Below are 19534 nucleotides of genomic sequence, written 5' to 3'. Positions count from 1 at the left end.
CAGTTTCAGTTCGATTTCAGCAGCGGTCAGGTATAGATCAGTGCTTCTCGCGAGGGTTTCCTCCTTTGGTTTCGGCATTCGCGCGTTGTTTCAAGACGCGGATGAGCATGATTTCAGTGGCAGCTGCAAAAGTGCAACATCAACCGCAGCAGCATCATCTTAAAACGGGTTTTATTGGCAGCAAGTCTGCGGTTGGGTCGCGTGCAGTTACCGAGATATGCAAAAAAGCCTTAATCATTAAATTAAACACAGAAGAACGTCTCCTAAGCACATGGAACTCTGCCACGGATGTGCTTTTCTCTCCTCACCAGCCCGTGCGGCTTGATGAAAGAAATAAAATTGGATAAGAGGCGACAGAGATCATATCTGTTTTGAAGTAGAACTCAACAGTAGATCTTGGCTACAAGGTCTAATATAACATTGCATTTTTGTGTCAATTTAATTTTTAGTTTTTTATCATTATATTGTCATAGACAGACATAATATTTTCGTGTTATAAGATATAGTAATTTTGAATTTAATTTAGAAACAATGTGATATCATAAATCGACCATTAAATACAGTAAATAATATTACTTGTGGAAGTATTAAATAAAATAAAGTGATTTGAAGTGCAAGTGCCTTTATGCATCTTATTAAAAGTGAAGTAATATACTGGTTTTTAAAAAATATACAAAAGTTATGGAGCTATGGAAAGCTATAATCATGAAAGAAAAATATTTTTATTTTTTCCCCGCTGTTTCCCGCCAGAGATTTTTTACTGTACTTGCCCCCAGTGGGATAGTGACTCACAAGTGTCTGGACAACATTGGTCGGGCCCTGGCTTGGCTCTCGTCCGTCTACATCTCTCCCAGTCCCCCAGTCCGTCTCACAGTGGGCGATTTGGTCTCGCTAGCGGCATTTAATTAAAATTTTCAAATTTAAAAACTGTTAATATTTCTTCACATATGGATAGCAAATGCTTTGATTAGATTTTTAAAAGCTTTTTAAATGCTGTACGATTAGCTGGTCATATGCTGTGAGCGGTCAAACACACCATATGATTTTGCAAAGAGCTTTACACAATTTTTTCTCTTTGCGCGCATTGAATTTGAGTTCCTCGGAAATTTACAATTTTTAGTGAATTTGTTAAAAGTTTTGCTTTTTATTATCTTCAAGGTATATATTACAAAAAAAGTCAATGTTTGTGACCGGTCTATAAATGTGTAGCTCATAAAACGTAGTGGTAATTCAGGGTATTAACAACTAGCCTGGATTAGCGTACACCTGTCTTTCGTGGAGTAGAACTTACCGGATTCAAGTGGATTCAGTCTAACTCTTTTATTAGCCGAAAGTGTGATTCAGTGCCGTCCAAAATGTGTAATATCAACTGCTATTACCTGCTAGCCTTCAAACTATGGTACTTTTTAGGAACAATGTCAGTAGCAAAAAGGGTGCTTTTTATGGTATGGCACTCAGAAGTCATCCCAACAAAGAAGTTTGCTGCCATGGAAAACTTTGTATTTGGTACTGTTTTATTAAAAGCCAAATTTCAAATATTTTACCAACATTATTGAGTGGCTTTAGAATTGATCACCAATTCCATATGACCATGCTTGATGGCAAAACGTTCAGTGTTATATCGGGATCTTCTTCGCAAACATGCGGAATATGTAAGGCAACTCCTAAGAATATGAACGATCTGAATTTGGTGAAGAGCTTGTCTATTAATGAAACCTCTTTGAATATGGGTTATCAAGTCTTCACGCCTGGATTAGGTTTTTCGACTGTGTTTTGCACATTGCATATAGAATTCCGATTCAAAAGTGGCAAGCTCGTGGTGTTGACAAAGATGTTGTCGATGAAAATAAAAGAATTATTCAGCAGAAGCTGAGGGAAGAGATTCATTTGCTGGTAGATATACCAATTGCTACTGCTGGCAGTACGAATAACAAAAACACTGCAAGGAGGTTTTTCAAACAACCAAATTTGGCTGCTCGTATAACAGGAGTAAGCTATAATTTAATACATCGATTCAGTGAGGTCTTACGAACACTAGCATGCTGCCACGAAATAAATTCGGTCGCATTCCGGTCTTACGCATTGCAAACTGCCGAATTGTTTGTAAAATCATATTCCTGGTTTTATATGCCATCTTCTGTTCACAGAATTTTAATTCATGGAGCAGATATTATAAGCCATTTTTGCCTTCCAATTGGTATGATGCCCGAGGAAGCTCTTGAAGCCAGGAACAAAGTTTATTTATGGCCTTTTTTAGATAAAGTTTATTTATGAAATATGTTAATTGAAGTTTAAATAAAATAAAATTTAAAAAAAATTTTAAATTTAAAAAAAAAATTTTTAATTAAAAAAAAAAATAAAAAAAAATTAAAAAAAAAAATTTGTTAACTTAAAAAATTCTATGATTTGTTTCTGATCAGTGAAAAAAAACCGACTGAAAAAATCTATTTTAGTTTAGAAGTTATTAATTAAATGCCGCTAGCGGGACCAAATCGCCCACTGTGCGTCTGGCCGTCCGTTCGGACAAAGTGTTTTGTTTATGCAACCAATTCCAGAGCCACAAACATTTCTTGTTTGCCTTTCTCATCGGCGGCAGCTGTGAACAGCTCAATTCTCCATTGTGGATGCTCGGTGCCTGGCTCCAGCAGCATCGGCAGAGCAAGTTCAATGGATCCCAGTGACACTCGCAATTGCGATCGCTCTTAATTGGATCGACCGGCAAGTGGATCAAAAGTCAGTCCGAGAATCTTCGCCATCGGCTGACTCAACTGGGAGGAGAAATGTGTGTGTTCTTTTGGGGTCTCCAACGCCATATGTTGGCACATGGAGAGTCAGCACAATTATCTTATCTGGAAATAATCCGCTCAAAGCTACAATTATACAGTGCAACTTCTTTAAATACAAAATGGATTAAACTTTGTTTTTATAATATATTTGATAAGATTAATTTTTTGGTTAAAAAAGAATTATAAAGTATTTATCGGTCAGGAACTTGTATTATTTTTGGATAATAAGCTATAATGTTAATATAGAAACAAAATTTATTTAATATGTTCAGAGACGCAATCTATTTTTTTATTTTAATAAATAGTATTTGTTTCAAGTACATATTTTTTTGTAATTAAATTTTATCTATCCAGATACCAATCTGTGACTTATAGAATATTATGAGTTATAAGATACAATATCTAAGATAGATTTCAGTTCTATGAAGCTGCACTGTCTATTTGTATCTATTGGATGTACGTGTTTGCGGTTGTACTTCAGCCGTCGCAGATAGGGCTTGGCTTCTTACTAATTAGCTGGCAAAGAAATCGAGAGAACCGGAGCCGACGACCTTGCGGGGAGAGCTGTCTCACCTGGGGAGGGATCAAAGAACACCGAAAACAGAAGGCTGCAGCCGTATATGACTCCATCAAAATTCACTTTTACCTGAATAATTGCCCTCAGATAACCAGAGAGATCAGACCCACAAAATAGAGAGGTTCGGAGCGGTACTGAGAAGTGGAAAGCGACACATTCTCAGTTCCTCTCTGGGGACTGCTATCTAATCAAAACAAATAATGCTGTCGGGCCATGGCAGCTTGATTCATTAATTCAGTTCCACTTTCCGAAGCAGGCGGTTTCATCGTCCAGAGCTCTTAGAACAAAATGCAACAATAACAGAGTAAAGAAACGCGAAAAAATCACTTCAAAACCGCATACAAAAGTGCAACAAAAGATAAAGTTACTTAAGATACTCAAGAAGCCACCCGATACGGTAGAATCCAAGGAAAAGCGAAACTAAAAACCGAAACTGACACTGATACCACAATGAAGCACAAATTTCTGCTGCTGGTGAGTAAATATTTTAGACTTCGAAAACATTATCGCTATCTTATCGCACATATTTTCGAATAAGATAGTAGAAATAAGAGAGAGTATGTGGTTTTCCATAAAAAGCGCCACAGTTGCAGGCTCCGTTGGGAGACCTTTTTATGAGACACCTTTGACCTCCTTCTGGGTAGGAGAAAAAAAGCCAAACAAACAAATTAATTTTAAAAGATCGAGGATCCCTTGTGGTTCTGCCGGTGAGTCAATCAAAGTGACTCACTTTTATGATCGATGATTTAAAAACAATTGTGTTGTTGTCCTTCTACGATAAAATCAAAAAGATTAATTCAACTATAGACTACGTGTAGGAAAAATATTAATAATAAATTATACAGGAAAGGACTAAAGTATTTATGGTTAACATAATCCACTTTATTTTCAAATAAATTATATTTACATGTCCTTAAAAATATGCATCTTGATTATAAAATCGGAAAGAAACCATTCAGGTTTCATATTCTCTTTTGAACAAATATACATATTTTTATAATGCATTCTGATATTTCAAAAATATTCAGTAGTTCGAACAATGAATTATACCTCTTATATGTATGTATATTGCTTTAAAAGTATTACTTATTATCAAATATTACTTAGATCATTTAGCATTTAATTTAATATTTCATTTATTCTCTTCAAGCTATGAAGAGAGTATATTTTTATATATATATTTTTTTTTTTGTACTATATTTTTCTATATATACTGATATATACTGATTGAACTTTAAAATAACCCACATACTCGTAATAATTCTTGACACACTTATTTGTCTGAATACCGACTAGAAGTAAGACACAGATAAGTTATAAACTCCTCATGGTCAATAAAATTTAAAATCAGATTGTGTTTTGGAGTAATTCGTGTTTTAAACTCTCAAAAGTACATTTCATATCAGGCACCGCCTTTTAAAAAAGGCTATTTACTTAAAAACTTAAGAAGCAGTAAAGATATAAGATTAAAAAATAACAATAATAAAATAAAAATATATATGCTTTAAAAATTACTATTCTTTTGTTATAAATGAGGTTTCTTGAACTAAAAGATATCCTATTTTCTTATAGCTCCTGGCCGGAATGGCATTACTTCACACCAGTGAAGTCCTGGGCCAGCATGAGGACATCCCCTACCAGGCGGTGGCCGACATCTGCAAGACTTGCTCGTGCCAAAATGTCCAGGACAGCGACCATCGGACGCACTTCACCCTGGACTGCTCGGTACGGAATTTCGAGCACATCCTGGCCCGCTGGCCGGTGGAGCTTACCGCACAGGCCCTGTCCGCAGGAGCAAGTACCCAAATTGTCCTCTCCTACTCCGGCAATCAGATAAAGTTGCTGCAACAGCTGCCGGCCACAAATGCCAGTTTGTCGCTGTCCTGTCGTCACTGCCGACTGAAGGATCTGCAGGCTCCGCTCTTCATGGATGTGCCCAACGTGGAGGGGCTGTACCTTAGCTGGAACGAATTGACCGATGATGCCCTTGTACCGGATCTCTTTAGAGGTCCTTTTCGCATCAATCGCTACGAGCCAATCGGCTTGAGGGACTTGGACTTGAGTCACAACTTGATTGCCCGCCTGGATAGGCGGCTCTTCGAGCACACACCCCACCTGACTGGCTTGAACCTGGCCTACAACAAGCTTAGTGTCCTGGATGCAGCCACCGCTGCCTCCTTGGCTGCCGTCAGCACTCTCCAGCGATTGGATCTCTCGCACAATGGACTGATGTCGCTTCCGGCTGACCTTTTTCCAAAGCTGGTTAGCTTGCGTGTTTTGGATATATCCGGAAATGAGTACTCATCTGTTCCGCCGAGCATCCTGCAGTTGGGCAAGTCACTACTGCAACTGAACTTGGCGGAGAACAAGCTCAGCCACATTAAATCCGGAAGCCTCCAGGGCTTGGACGTTCTAAAGCGCCTCAATGTCAGCGGAATGCATAGTCTGAGGATCATAGAAAAGGGATTTTTCAACTTGCCCGCCTTGGAGCAGGTGGATTGCTCTCGTAATGTGCATCTGGAGCGCCTGGAGGTGGCTGATTTTTTGGCCAGCCGTAACCTGTCACAGTTGGACATATCCAGGAACTCCCTGACCACTCTGGTATTGAATGGCACCACCAGCAACTCTAGCATCCAGGAACCGTGGCCACGTCTCCGTCGCCTCAGCATTGCTGGAAATCCCTGGGACTGCAGCTGCGAACTTTTGAAATCCCTGGAACTGGCTGGCATCACCCACATAGAACAGCAGACAGATGGGTCGGAGGCGCGTTGTGAGACTCCCTATGTGCTGGCCGGAGCACCAATCTCCAACTTTACGTCCGAAAAGATATGCAATATGGTGATTCCCAGGAAATACAGGCCTGTGGATGAGGAACCGCCACGATTCCTGCGACGCCGTTACATCATACTCACCGCCATCATAGCCAGTGTGGTGGTGGTGATCGGCCTGATCATTGGCTTCATTGTCACCTGCGTCCGCCGGCGGCTCAAGGGCACTGATTACGGGGTGCAGCCCATAAGATATACTAGTGTCAGGGGCAGCAATATATCGGCTATCTCGCAGCTTCAACCCACCTCGGTGGCAAGTAAATTCAATAATGCCCACGCCGCCAAGAACTCGGCCCCCGCAACAACAGGCGCTTCACATGCCTGAAAAGGAGGAGAGATCTGAAATCCGCATCAATTCCGAGTACCGAGTTAGTTGCACAAGTTTCGAGCCAAAGATGATCACGAGAGTGTTCCAGCCACTGAGAATGACGTGCTATTCTGTGCGTGCTATCCTGTATATAATATGTGTCCTTTACATTAAATCCCATAAAGAGGAGGTTGACCTTCTTAAAGATTCCTATACCCCGATCGAAAAGTAACCACCTAGTTTTAAGGGCCGCCATCGATGTTTGTATTGTACTTAAGTTTCGAAAATTAGTGTGTAAAAAATAAAACATTTTCATAGAGAAATTGAATATGAACGCCACAACGCTACAACTTCTACATAAAAACTTTTATTTTCGCACGAATTTCTTTTTACAGCAACGGATCATGGGAAAAAACAAAAAATGAGGAACAAGTAAAAGGCAGGATGCAGGTGGCGTCGCTCGACGCTCAGATTATCTATCCACCGAGTGAGATAAACTTTATAAACACAAACAGATAATACCCAGAGTCGAGGAGATGGTAGGCATGTGACCGTGAAACATAAAAAGACTAGCACTCGCTCTCGAGTAGCTCCTCTTCAGCAGCGTTTACAGGTGGAGGTGGGAGCTGGAAGAGATTAATAGCCTGCTTCTGCGCCAGAAACTGACGCATCTCGGCAAAGTTATCGCGCTCCTTGTGCTGCTTGCTTCGCCGATTAGTCAGATAGGCTGAATCATCAGCTGAGTCCGTGTCCGAATTGTCGGAGGAGTCGTAGCTGGGAGAGGTGACATCCGTTAAACGATTATCCTCCTGTTGCTGCTGCTCCACCTTCTCGATTTTTCCGAAAAGCTCATCCACGTTGATACCTTTGGATGCCAGGACCTCTCGCTCCTTTTCCAGCATCACCTGTCGGATGGGATCAATGCGATCCTTGAGCTGCTTGAGAACGGGCTTGAACTTGCCCTTGGTTATGCGCTTCTCGAAGTTGAGCAGTTCCTTCTCGGGTGTGGGAAAGGGAGCGTGCTGCTCCGCCTCGAACTGCTGCTCTTCGTTTTCATCGTACATATAGGCGTAGAAGTCATCCTTCTGCTGGGGAGCATCCACATTCTGAGAGAACTCCACTCGCAAAATGCTCTCGGGAAACTCCTCGTCCAAATTATCTTTCTTCGCTTTTGGAACCTCAGCCTCCAAGTCCAGCTTGCTGTGCAGGAACTTGTTGTACACCAGCATCAGTCTCTGGAAGTCGTCGCAGCAAACTGCCAGGGCGTTCTCAATGCCTCGCATGTTGTTTGCCACCGCCACCAGCTCCTTGGAGTTGTTCTTTTTCGCCGCTTCAGTGGCCGTGAGCCTTTGGAGTGTTACATCCAGAGCCTGGCATTCTCCGGCAACGGCTACCATGCAGGCACTGAGCTTCAGAGAGGAATGCTGCAGCACAGCGATGGGACCGCTTTTCTGCTGCTCTACTTTGACGGCATTCAGCTCGTCCAGTTCCATTTGCTTCCTGTTCTGCATTGCCAGGGCCAGATTGCTGAAGTGCTGCTCCTCCTCTTGGACCAACTGCCGAATCAGGGAATCGATCTTGACTAGTTCCTCGCTCAACTGGGATATCGAAGGCTTGGTGGTGATTGTCAGGGCCAGCCGGAGAAGATACTGGGACTGCACGTAGGCGAAGATGTTGTGAAAGTCCTGGAAGATAAGATTAGATAGATAGAATTAAAAATATTCCTCTTTTAAATGCAAATATTTTATGCGAATTGCAATCACAATGGCTTTGTTGACACCATATTGCTAATTATTCTAATCTCATTCCATTAGAAGATAAGAGTATATGAGTGTACATTGGGGTGGCCCTGTATGGACGCACTAGAATCCAAAACTATCCTTCTATTTACCTTTATGTGCTTCGGACTGTAGTCCGTGACATTGTTTTTAAAGTACTCGCACTCTCTTAGCTCCTCCATGGGCACATAATACGGGCCATATTTTGCCGGCAGGGGATAGTCCGTCTCCAGCTTGCGGGTAGCATCGTAAAGAATCTCGGTTACCTCCTTGGCGGCTGTTATGCAATCCCAGGCGCGCTCAATCTGGCGGGATCTAGAATTTTAACAACAATTAGCTAATTTTCATGGAAATATGAAGATGTTCTTTCTCACTCTATAAGCTCGGCTTGCTTCATGATGATGATTTCCTGAAAGTACGTCATATTCCGGCGGATGCAGTTGCCGAACTCATCAATGGTTTTCACCAGTTGCTCCAACTTTCGTTCCACGATTTTGTTGCGGCAAACAAACACGCTCTTAACTGCATACAACGCAGCAAAGGTGCCAGCGATGAGGATGGAGGGAACCATTGTGTAACGGATACCCTTTGGGGTCACCAGGTGCTCCACCAAAATGCCGCCCATCAAGAGGCTGGCATTCCGCGTGGTCAGAAACTGCCGGTTGGGATTGCTGGATTTCGACAGTTCCCGCATGCATTGCTCCAACGCCTCCACATGGTCCACAAGTAGGCGCTTCGAGAAGAGGATCTTGTGCAGCAGATGATCTTGGATTACCTGTTTTGTAACAAATCAATGTAAGGTTTATTTATAGTTTCATTTTTACGGCATGGCACTCACCTGCTTCTGCTTCAGGTCATCCGCCAGCTGGCGGCGCTCAAAGCGTTGCTAAAATATGTATTAAAATAGAATATATATAGTATTAAACATATAGGTGCTCTCTTGACATCCAACGCACCTTGAGCTCCTGCATTATTTCTACTTTTGTTTATAATTGCAAATTGTCTAGGGTTGTTCACAATATATATAAAACAACATATCGATATTCCTGGTATAGAAACGATACATTTATACCATGATAAGGTCTAAATATCGAAAATACGATGATTTTTTTTTACCTTTGCCGGTTTAGTTTTAAAAAGTTAGACAGAAATACGTTAGACCCAGAAAATCAGAAAAATATTTCACAATTTAGTTGGATTTTGTGTTTTAGATTTTAGATAGACCTTTTAGATAAGTTTGGCAGGTTTTAAGGATATTTTACATCTTACATTCTACATGGCTATCGAATATTGTGCGATATTTAAGCTGTCCGGCACCACTGTTAGTTTGAAATCCCTTTTTAGCTTCCGTTTTTTAAATTTAAAAGTTTTTAAAATACATGAATGAAACAGATTAAATAAAATTATAAGACAAAGAAGTTGTGTTTCTTTTCCTTTTTAATTAATATATGTCAATTGATTTTTAGAAGATAAATATATTTTCTAACAATAGTAAAAACACCAAAGCCTTTAATATTTTTATTATTTTTATTTGTAGATACTTAGAGTAGTTTGTGTGGTTCAAGATTACATAGAAATTTGTTTACATACATATCTATAGATCAATATCCCATTTACATAGAGTCAACATCATAAAAAATATTTCGCTGCGATTTTAGAGACACTCTTTTTGGTTCCCAAATATGATCATTCGGGCTGCGAACAGGGGCTAGAATGGTGTGGATAGTGGTTAGTGGTAAGTGGTAAGTGGGGTATAATAGGCGCGTTACAATTTTGCTATTTGTTAGGCGACAGATGTGCGACATTATAAAATAAATAACATGGTTACTGCTCGCTGCCCTCGCCGATTATCTGTGATGGAATAGTGGACTCGTGTCCTGCATCCTTACATCTTGTAGACGGCGGGAGTGGCGGGCGGATAGTCCAGATCGTACATCTGGGCCTTGATGAAGGCCAGCTTGTTGGTCGGTTCGGGATGCACAGTAGCCAGTCCGTTCTTGTAGGCGTACTCCACAATCTTCTCGGCGATGGCTATCGAGCAGTTGACAATGTTGTTTAGGGGCGGGTACAGGCTGCCCTTGGCCAGGTCGTCCTTGGAGACCAGCTCCGCCAAACGTTCCGCCGAGGTCAGGAAGATCTCCTCGGGAATGGTCAGCATGCCGGCGCACAGAACTCCGAGTGCCACTCCGGGGAAAATGTACGAGTTGTTACCCTGGCCCGGATAGTATTTGCGGTTGTTGTAAGTGACCGGGGCGAACGGGGATCCTGAGGCGAAGATGCAACGGCCCTGGGTGTGGGTGTAGGCTTCCTCGGCGGTGCACTCCGCCTTGCTGGTGGGATTCGACAGAGCAAAGATAATGGGAGTCTCGTTGATCTCGGCCATCATCTCGAGGATCTCCTGGTTGAAGGCTCCGCCCTGGGCAGCAGCTCCGATCAGGACATTGGGGCGGATTTTACGCACAGCCTCGGCGAGGGAATCGATGGGCTCGTGCACCTGGGCGAAGTGCAGCTTGTGCTCGTTGAGGCCACCCTTTGGGCGATCTCGGATGATCACGCCACGGCTAAAACGGAAGAAGATTGGTTAGTAACTACGTACTTCAATAGTTTCATAAAGTCACTCACCTATCCACCATCCAGATGCGGGACTTGGCTTCCTCCTCGCTGAGACCTTCGGCCTTCATGGCCATCAGGCAGAGATTGGCAATACCCAGAGCCGCCTCGCCTGCACCCAGGAAGAGCAGGACGTTGTCGCTCAGCTTGGTCTTCTTGATTTTCAGCGAAGCCAGCAGACCAGCGACGGCCACTGAAGCGGTGCCCTGGATGTCGTCGTTGAAGGTACAGAACGAGTCGCGGTACTTGGACAGCAGTCTGAAGGCGTTGGCGTTGGCGAAGTCCTCGAACTGGATCAGGACGTTCTGGCCGAATCGGCGGACACAGGCGTGCATGAATTCGTCGATGAACTCATCGTAGGCGGCGCCAGTGGTGCGTCGCTCCTTCAGACCAATGTAAAGAGGATCATCCAGCAGAGATTCGGTATTGGTGCCGACGTCCAGGGTGATGGGCAGGCACTGGGAGGGCTTGATACCGGCCAGAGCGGTGTACAGAGAGAGCTTGCCCACGGGGATACCCATGCCGTTGGCTCCCAAGTCACCAAGGCCCAGGATACGCTCTCCGTCTGTCACCACAATTGCCCGGATATCAGACTCCGGCCAGTTCCTCAGCACATCGTAGACATGACCCTTGTCCCGGATGGAGATGAACAATCCCTTGGCCGCCTGGAAGATCAGGCTATACTTCTGGCAGGCCAGGCCAACGGTGGGCGTGTAGACCAGTGGCATCATGTAGCCAATGTCCGAGCTGAGGACGTTGTAGAAGAGGCGCTCGTTGCGCTCGCTCAGGTTGATCAGGTACATGTACTTGTCCAAGTCATTCTCCAGTCGGTCCAGCAGCTGGCGGGCGTGGGCAATCTGCTCCGCGGGCTCGCGAACCGTGTACGGCAGCAGTCCATGGATGCCCAATTGCTGGCGCTCCTGGTGGGTGAAGGCCAGACCCTGGAAGGAGGCAATAATATTAATACCAATCAGTTGAAGGCCTTAGCTTCCTCGAATTATCAGCTGAATATATAACCAAGCAATTAGGAATGAGTGTGCATGTACTCGGTTTTAATGGCCTGATCTTGTCCGGAACAAAGGCCATAAATCAGTCCAAACAAAACAAAACAAAAATGGGCTGGAGGCTGGAGGAAAAGTTCGCCGGTGCTTATCATTATTGACCCATGGCCTGAGCACGCGCCGGAGCAGCTCCTGCCCAGTCCGATTGCGATCATGTCCACTGAGACGGCAGTAATCACCTGACCATCGCAAACCTTCCGAGATCTCACGCCCGGGCACGAGCCCCGCTCAAGTTCAAAGTCATATTCTAGCACCCAGTCACCAGAGAACTGGAACTGGCAATCGATTTTTGCATTTCGAAAGCTCAGTCTGGGACTATTCGAGTCGGGATGACTCAGCGCCGACCTCGTTTCTCACGCACAATGATGCTGCCGATTTTGAAAGTTTTGCTCTATAATTGCTCCGGCTATTCCGACGAAATAGACAGCAAAAGTGAACCTATATTACGTATACGTATCTTGGGGGCGTTGCCTGGTCACCCCGACAGATAGCGAAAAAAAAAAAATACGTGCAAGTCGACATTCAACATTATGTGGATTATGTGGGATTTCAACAAGTGTCAGCAACGGATGTACCTGCTAATATGCACATTAGGGAATAATTACCCGTGCCTTAAAAGTAATTTAAAAAGTGGCAGCTGTTCGGGAGATCGTGACCATACAAAGGCTATTAAGAATTTCAAAGTTAGTTACAAACTTCTGGCTTTTGTGACGTTCATTTTTAAGCAACTATGTATCTACAATATTTAGAAATTATCTTTATAAGCTTGTCATCATTGTAACTATCTGGCCAATCAAGTTTATTTTTAAATTTTTTCAATTTCTCTGTTTTAGAAATCAGCAGATTATATTTATGTAATTTCGTTGCCCTGAGGGCGCTTTAAAATATAAATACCTGGCATTAAGTTTGCCTGAAAATTTGAATAATTATTTAAAATGATATTTTACAACATCCATCATTTTAATAGATGTGCTATTATCCTCTTTATTGTTTGTTATTAAAAATAACCTAGATTTGTGTGCCATTTTGTAAGAGTTTTCGGCGCAAAAAACGAATTCCCTCGCCCTCATAATGAGTCTGTATAAAATAAAAACACTCCATAATTTGATTAGTGTTAAATGACTAGTACTTTTACTTTTGTTCAAGTCATGGTGAAAAGGGTTTATTTTCTGGAGGCTTGGCGACTGAAACTTTGTATTCAAATTCTAAAGAAAATCACTTCCTTGCAATGAAACGTAATAGTTAAGTCAGATACATGATCTAATCAAAACCTCACACACTTCCAATAAAAGCGAAAGGGAAATCCTAACACTGAGTACGTCAGGTTTTGTTTGCCTTTGGATTAAATTCACTTAGTTCCCCGCTTGGGGGTTTTGTTGGACAATAAACACTCTAGTGATCCCCATAAACAATAATTTAGTGGCAGAAGGGGCTCGAAGCTAACTATCATTGGTGGGACTACGTCACAGGTGGGCTGGTGAAATACGACAGCCGGAGGGAACGACACTTTTGACATTGAAACCGAGGCAGCACCTGCGATAAGCGTGCGAAAGTGTTTCGGAACCGCTTGGCAACAAGTTTTCTCCAGTCATTCCACCACATCACCAGCTCCACAACAAGCATAAAAATACAATCAGGTATTGGCAACCAAAATAGTAGCAACAGGTAATAATAAATAATAAATTGTTTGTAGATTAAGCAAAAAGTGTTTAAGATGCTATGAATTTGAATCAATATAATTAATAATTATTTTATTTCTTTAAGAACGCTATGCTTGTGCCCACAACTGTGTATCCAATTCAGACACCACTGCGTATACGTAATGGGCAACTCCAAGATTACGCATACGCATTTCGTATGCTATTGCAAAAAAAAACCAAACAAAAAAGTCCCAAAAATCAAAAACCAAATTAGCGGACCAAAACACGAATTAGCAAATGCTCAGCTGATTTTTTTCCGCTGTCTGGGCCGACCGGTGATCATGATTATCAATGCTGAACTTTGAATAGATTCCGATGACGAAAGCGTCGCTTTGATCAGCACGAGCTGGGCCAGACACATAACAGGCCATTTCAAACAAATTGTTTTATTCGCAGAGGTGAGACGATGAAGAGATTATTTTTATTTTCCAGGCTAAGACTAATCAAGAAGATAATCATTAATTTAAAGCTATTAATTGACAACAGCTATGGGAATAATTCTCTCATTTCCTGTTCAACATAAACAAGCCATTGGATAAACAATTAAATAATCCAACTATTTCGCCAAGTATCGAAGTCTTTGCTCTTTCAGCACATTGACCGCTTGAATTAATTTAAATTTTTTAATTTCCTTGGCGCAACAATAAATAACAACACAAACACTGAAGAGAAGAACAACAAAAAAAGCGAACAAATCGAGGGGCAAACAAAAGCGTAGAAATGCAAATATAATTTGCTGTTCGCTAACTGTGTCTGGTGTGAGCAAACACTCTGATATTTCTATACATTATTAGCTGATTATCGTCATTCAGTTCTTTTTTTTTTGTGATTCGAAACAAAGTTAAATTTATGGGTGAATGTAGGTCAGTGTTTGCTGGTTGGCCAGCGGTTTTGCGGTTGTCTCATTTCTTTGATAAGCTCTTTAAAACTTTCCATGGGCCAAAAAATAAGGAAAAAACAAGGAAATCAAAACAAATATCAGCTGTTGGTTGAAGTTTAAGTTTCAGATAAAGAAGTGTCACTTGCTGGGAGCGTGTAGGCCGTATAATAACAGCCTGTAGTACATAAGTGGCAGTCCCCATTGATAAGAATGATTTGCCCAGATAATTCTGGTTACATTATTAATTTTCGGTCTTGGATGAGATTGCGGCCTGTGACGTCAGCTTGCAAATCTTATGGCGATAGTTGTGGGGAAAACTTATTTGGAGAGCTCCTTCATTATTCTTAACAACGCTTCTGTTTACGTTACGAAATAGCCCCCTTATAGCCTGACGACTCTTGGCCATCTTCAAATGAAAAAAAAAAATAATATGAGTTTGAAAACAGAGAAAAAAAAATCATACAAAGAATAGTTATTTTATCGACTAATAGTTTATGGAATTTTATGAAATAATTTAAAATAATATAACTAAAATGTGTATATTTTTATAGATTTTTTATTTAAATATTTGATGGGGAAAACATTTCTTTTCGTGTGGAAAACCACTTAAAGCCCATGCGCCATCTCTCTTCTAAGGCTCTCGAGCATTTTTAGCAACAATTCGTGCATTAGCTCTCTCATGTCTTTATCGGAAAATAGCGTTGAAACAATTGCAGGCAAAAAGCACAACCCGCAGCATTGAACTTGAAATGCAATTCGATATAAAAATTTTATAAAATTTCGATGCTCTTTCGTTTGTTCTGACCGCTTGACACCCTCTAATATTGGACCGGCACTTTAATTGGCTCAATTATTAGAGTCCACTATCGATTTTTGTGCCTCTTGCCAGCCGCCATAAAAATAAAAACAAAAGCCCCAAATACTGTGAGCTTTGGTCTTCCAGTGTGGCGCGTGTTTGCTTCAAACTGGACGGTCTCTGTCTGCTGTCTCTATGTCATATAAAGGTCACCCACACCAGCTACCGAAAATGAAGCCACTGCCAAAAAGTATCTTTTTTAGTTGCTCTGAGTCGCCAGCTGACATTTCCGCCTAATAGATATTTATGAATTTTTTATGCTCGTGCTTGCTTTAAATAGAAAATAAATAAGAGAGCATTTTTTTCAAGAACAAGGGACTATAATTAATCAGCTATCATTATTAATTTTAATTTATTTCTTTTAAAAAATTTTAAATTGGAAAAATACTTTAGGAAAAGTAACCCTGAAAGGGTTGTTCATCTTTAATGTTTATGAACCCGATGTCTAATACATTGATGTCTAATTCCCTTGAACGAGAATTCCCCCAAAAAAAAATTCTCATATAAACACAGTCACATACAAGCCGAACCCGAAAGCGAAACCTCACGAGAAACCCACCCTGGAACCTTTGCCTGGTACTTTTCCACAACTTAGTTAGAACCGCGAAGACCGGGTCGGAGGGGTGGTCCACAGCAGAAAAGAAGAAAGATGAGAGAACAGAACCAGTAGCACCACTCACCTTTGAGTAACGTTTTCCGTAGAGACGATCCAGTCCGGAGATGCTGCCGGAGATCTCATTATCGCCACTGCCCCAAAATCCAAGACGATCGCGGGGCGCGTATTTCTCCACGTTCACTGGCTTACTCATATTTTCGTACTGTGTAGTGTCGATGTTGTTGTTGTTATTGTTATTATTATTGTTGGTGTAAGAACGTTGCTGTTGCAAGAAGATTTTGCTGTTGATTTGCTGTTGTTGGGTGTGGAGGGCGTGCAGGCTGCGCTGCAGTTGGTTCCAGTGATGGCGCGAGGATAACGGAAGTCCTTGTGGCAAGTGGCCAGTAATTTCGCTATTTTCCAACTGGTGGTGCTGTTGCGGGTCCGCTGTTGCTGCTGTTGCTGCTGCCGCCTCAACGTTGCTTTGCGTTGTGATTCGTGTTGTGAGTTTTGCAAAATTGGAAAGTTCGTATTCGAGTGTAGTTGTGGTTGTAGTCGTATGATTTTTACACACACGACTACTACACTCGCAGCCATGCTCGGTGTGTGCGTGCGCATGTGTGTTATTGTTGTTGTTGCTGTGGTTGGTGGTGGTAGTGGTTGTGGTGCGGGAGCGCACATCAGCTGTTCGACACTGAGAGAAACTGCTCTCAGAGCTACCGGAAGTGGGATAGCCATTCTCCCGCTCTCTTAGGTTCTCTTTGTCTGGGTGATGGCTGTGGGGGCGGTGGGGCTGGAGGTACGGCGATATTTGGCCATTGGAAGGACTCTGGGAATTGGCGGCCGTGGGGTAAATCGGTGTGCTGGGGGGGATGCAAAAAGAGAGAGAGTGAGTGGGTGGTTGGGTGGATTTGGGGGTAAATGGAGAACGATGAGCGAGGTAGACAATGCCGGAATTGTGCGGGTAGAATGCAAGCAATGTTCTCTGTAATTCAATTAAGCCCTGAGCTCATCGAGTGTGAATGAATGCGGGAGCTACAAAGCGTTATTTTCAATCAGCTGACAAAAATGCTCTTACTCATTTCTTAAAAAAGTCTGTATATTTCAGGGATTACCTTTCATATTTCATGCTCTTATTGAAATACAATTTCATCAGTATTAATTATATAAACTCTCTATGTTAAAATTAATTTATAACTTGAAAATATTTTGTAGACTTTTGCCTTTAACTTAATTGAACCCGCAGAACAGGTGATGCTCAGGCAGACAGGCCTTCGAGATTGATAGCGATAACCGGTGACAAAGTGTCACTGATTAAAGCTCCATTAAAAACACGCCCTCTCGGTTCCATGGTCCAATAATACCTTATAATATATACATTCTGTACTCACAGTAGCTGGAGACGTAGACCAAGGGTGTTTTTGAGGACGGAACAACGTTGCAGAACTGAATACATGGCTTGCCCTTGATTCAAACTATATTCCCAACATAAATAATATATTTTTTTATATTGATTTGCAATTATCTCTCTGTATTTGTCTGGTGTGTGGCAGCTTTCGAACTAAACTGAGCTGGTGTGTTCGATTTGTTTTGCCGCCGAGTCTTCTTCGCCTTTACATTTTGCACTTTTGCAGTGTTTGTTTTGTTTCCGCGTCTTTTCGCTCTCTGATTAGTCTAATCACCGCTAGGCGAGGGTGGTGGAGGGCGCGAATATCAGCTGACTGATAAGGGCGGTACAATCGCATATGTGTGTTGTTTGTAGACTTTTATGTAGTATAATAACCATAATAGTAGTGATAATAGCCATTTGTCTGGGTCCAGGAAAACATTTCCCTTCAGCGTGAATAACATGCGAAAAATATTGTGCGATAACAATGGCGGTCAAAAATAGGAGATCTAAATGTGTGATCAAACAAGCTCCTCAGATACTAGCTTTTAGTTATCAGTATTCCTCTATTAAATAAAAAAAATACTTCAATTTCCAGCTACTTCAGTGTTGATTACTAATGTACTAATGAAAATGTAATTTGTACCTGACAGTTGGTTTAAAAATTCAACTTACTCTTTTTATGTCACGCATCAGCTATAAATTATTTAAGCCTGTTCCAGAGACGGCTTGAAGCAGATATCTAATTACGAACCGGCCCGAATCGAAACCTTTAGGACTCCGAAATAAACGCCTTAGCTTGCACTTGAATCAATCATACGCCCGGTGGGCTACAGCGGCGTGTGTTTCAAAGTCTGCCTCGTTCAGTTATTACACAAAAAATTGAAAGTACAACACGGCATGCCAATAAATTGGAACATATCGGACATGAATGTATGTGCCTGAGTAACCTTCATAAATATTAACAATTTACTTCAGCTGCGGTTTGTAACAAAATATATTTCGAATACGATGGATTTTCGTGCGCAAAACACACCTGTCGATTGTTTTTTTTCATGCTTTATTTAATTTGAAAATCGGTAATTACAGATCTGGAGTTGTGTACGCGCCACGCCCTTCGATATCGGTGGGCGGTATGGCGTGTGCCAAGTGTTTTTTTATACGTCGCGATGGGTCGCTAGTAAATCGCTGATAAATCGCTAGTAAACCGCATCGTTAAACACTAATGACACCTGAAGGCACAGATTTGGAAAGGGCGTGCTGACGGGCGTTTGCTTGCACGGGTTGTGCAGTCGAAGCAAGTTTGTTAATTAAAGGATTCATATACTAGTTGGGGTATTTTTAAATATTAATATTGAAAACATTAATATTAAAAGCCTTAATGTATGATAGGTGATTAAAATCTTATAAATATTTAATTTATATTTAAATATATTATTAAAACGAAACATTATTAATTGGATTGATAAATATTTTTTTTTAATAAGATCTTTTTTATTTTCTCCGTTAGTTTTAAGATATGTAAGTCAAGAAAACAAGAATAAAAACTTATTTTAATCCTGTATGCTGATTTTAATGTTTCACTTAAACAATTTAATAATTTTATATATTTATGAAACCACTCTCGCATTCTTTTTCTTGAACTCTCTTTGATTTCACCATTAGCTTGGGGTTTGAGTATCTACTTTTGTATTATTCCTTACCCATTTTCATCGAAATTTCTTATGGCATTGCGATCGGCGCAAATGGAGCTGGAATTTCCCATTTTGGGTGATTTTTGATTAATTAACTGAGCTGGGAGTCTAGTTCGTTTACTTTAGTTTGAATAAGTGCACTTGAAAACTTTACAAATATAAATAGACTTCGGGAACAATGAAAGACAAACAACAACTAGAACTTTTCACACGCGATTACTTTTTGGAGCGTTGTCCACACGATATTTCACCTAAATTATTCAATGTTGTTAATAACTAAAATTAAAACTGCGTTTTAGGAATTGCGCTGGATTTTGTCAAACTGAATCGCCTGAAACTGAAACAAAAACTGAACGCGCACTCGAAACGCGGCTTTGCCAAAGGCCACTTGTTAGAGAGCGGCCCAAAGGAGAATGCCAGTGCAGGTGAGAGTGGGACAGGTGGCAGAGCAGGCCTACTCACTTCCTCGCACACG

The 19534-nt window shown here is 41.5% G+C and overlaps 3 protein-coding genes and 1 long non-coding RNA gene across 5 annotated transcripts; 2 read left to right on the top strand and 2 right to left on the bottom strand.

Annotated features, from left to right (window-relative positions):
• Nucleotides 1-3352: 3352 nt before the first annotated feature.
• On the top strand, nt 3353-6854 carry LOC6499708 (insulin-like growth factor-binding protein complex acid labile subunit). The gene is made up of 2 exons (XM_001954055.4): nt 3353-3837; nt 4936-6854. The coding sequence occupies exons 1-2, from the start codon at nt 3814-3816 to the stop codon at nt 6514-6516; spliced, it is 1605 nt and encodes a 534-aa protein (XP_001954091.1). The 5' UTR covers nt 3353-3813; the 3' UTR covers nt 6517-6854.
• On the bottom strand, nt 6850-9332 carry LOC6500878. The gene is made up of 5 exons (XM_001954054.4): nt 9233-9332; nt 9115-9162; nt 8651-9051; nt 8390-8591; nt 6850-8183 (listed from the first exon to the last, which is right to left on the bottom strand). The coding sequence occupies exons 1-5, from the start codon at nt 9245-9247 to the stop codon at nt 7068-7070; spliced, it is 1782 nt and encodes a 593-aa protein (XP_001954090.1). The 5' UTR covers nt 9248-9332; the 3' UTR covers nt 6850-7067.
• A 452-nt stretch (nt 9333-9784) lies between these two features.
• LOC6500877 (NADP-dependent malic enzyme) lies at nt 9785-19279 on the bottom strand. Of its 2 annotated transcripts, none has more exons than XM_001954053.4 (4): nt 19069-19279; nt 16064-16841; nt 10899-11827; nt 9785-10837 (listed from the first exon to the last, which is right to left on the bottom strand). In XM_001954053.4, exons 1-4 carry the CDS (start codon nt 19128-19130, stop codon nt 10162-10164), a joined length of 2445 nt encoding a protein of 814 aa, XP_001954089.1. In that variant the 5' UTR covers nt 19131-19279; the 3' UTR covers nt 9785-10161. The 2 variants fall into 2 exon arrangements, with proteins under 2 accessions (XP_001954089.1, XP_014766772.1); XM_014911286.3 differs by lacking the exon at nt 19069-19279 and adding an exon at nt 17370-17555.
• On the top strand, nt 13531-13846 carry LOC116654759. The gene is made up of 2 exons (XR_004309972.2): nt 13531-13612; nt 13712-13846. It is a non-coding gene; the product is annotated as an uncharacterized LOC116654759 (long non-coding RNA).
• Nucleotides 19280-19534: the final 255 nt, after the last annotated feature.

The sequence above is a fragment of the Drosophila ananassae genome, chromosome 2L (assembly GCF_017639315.1).
Source record: "Drosophila ananassae strain 14024-0371.13 chromosome 2L, ASM1763931v2, whole genome shotgun sequence".
Taxonomy (NCBI): domain Eukaryota; kingdom Metazoa; phylum Arthropoda; class Insecta; order Diptera; family Drosophilidae; genus Drosophila; species Drosophila ananassae.
The sequence above is the reverse complement of the archived record's forward strand: the minus strand, read 5'-3'. Positions and strand labels throughout refer to the sequence as shown.

Bases quoted from the DNA above. Each gene is read 5' to 3' on its own strand.
- LOC6499708 (XM_001954055.4), top strand. From the start codon at position 3,814: ATGAAGCACAAATTTCTGCTGCTG. The intron at 3,838-4,935 runs GTGAGTAAATAT...ATTTTCTTATAG, and splicing joins AGCACAAATTTCTGCTGCTG to CTCCTGGCCGGAATGGCATT.
- LOC6500878 (XM_001954054.4), bottom strand. The intron at 9,052-9,114 runs GTGAGTGCCATG...GTTACAAAACAG, and splicing joins ATGACCTGAAGCAGAAGCAG to GTAATCCAAGATCATCTGCT. The intron at 8,592-8,650 runs GTGAGAAAGAAC...TTAAAATTCTAG, and splicing joins AAGCAAGCCGAGCTTATAGA to ATCCCGCCAGATTGAGCGCG.
- LOC6500877 (XM_014911286.3), bottom strand. From the start codon at position 17,434: ATGTATTCAGTTCTGCAACGTTGTTCCGTCCTCAAAAACACCCTTGGT. The intron at 16,842-17,369 runs GTGAGTACAGAA...CATCCCCCCCAG, and splicing joins GGTCTACGTCTCCAGCTACT to CACACCGATTTACCCCACGG. The intron at 10,838-10,898 runs GTGAGTGACTTT...CTTCCGTTTTAG, and splicing joins CGCATCTGGATGGTGGATAG to CCGTGGCGTGATCATCCGAG.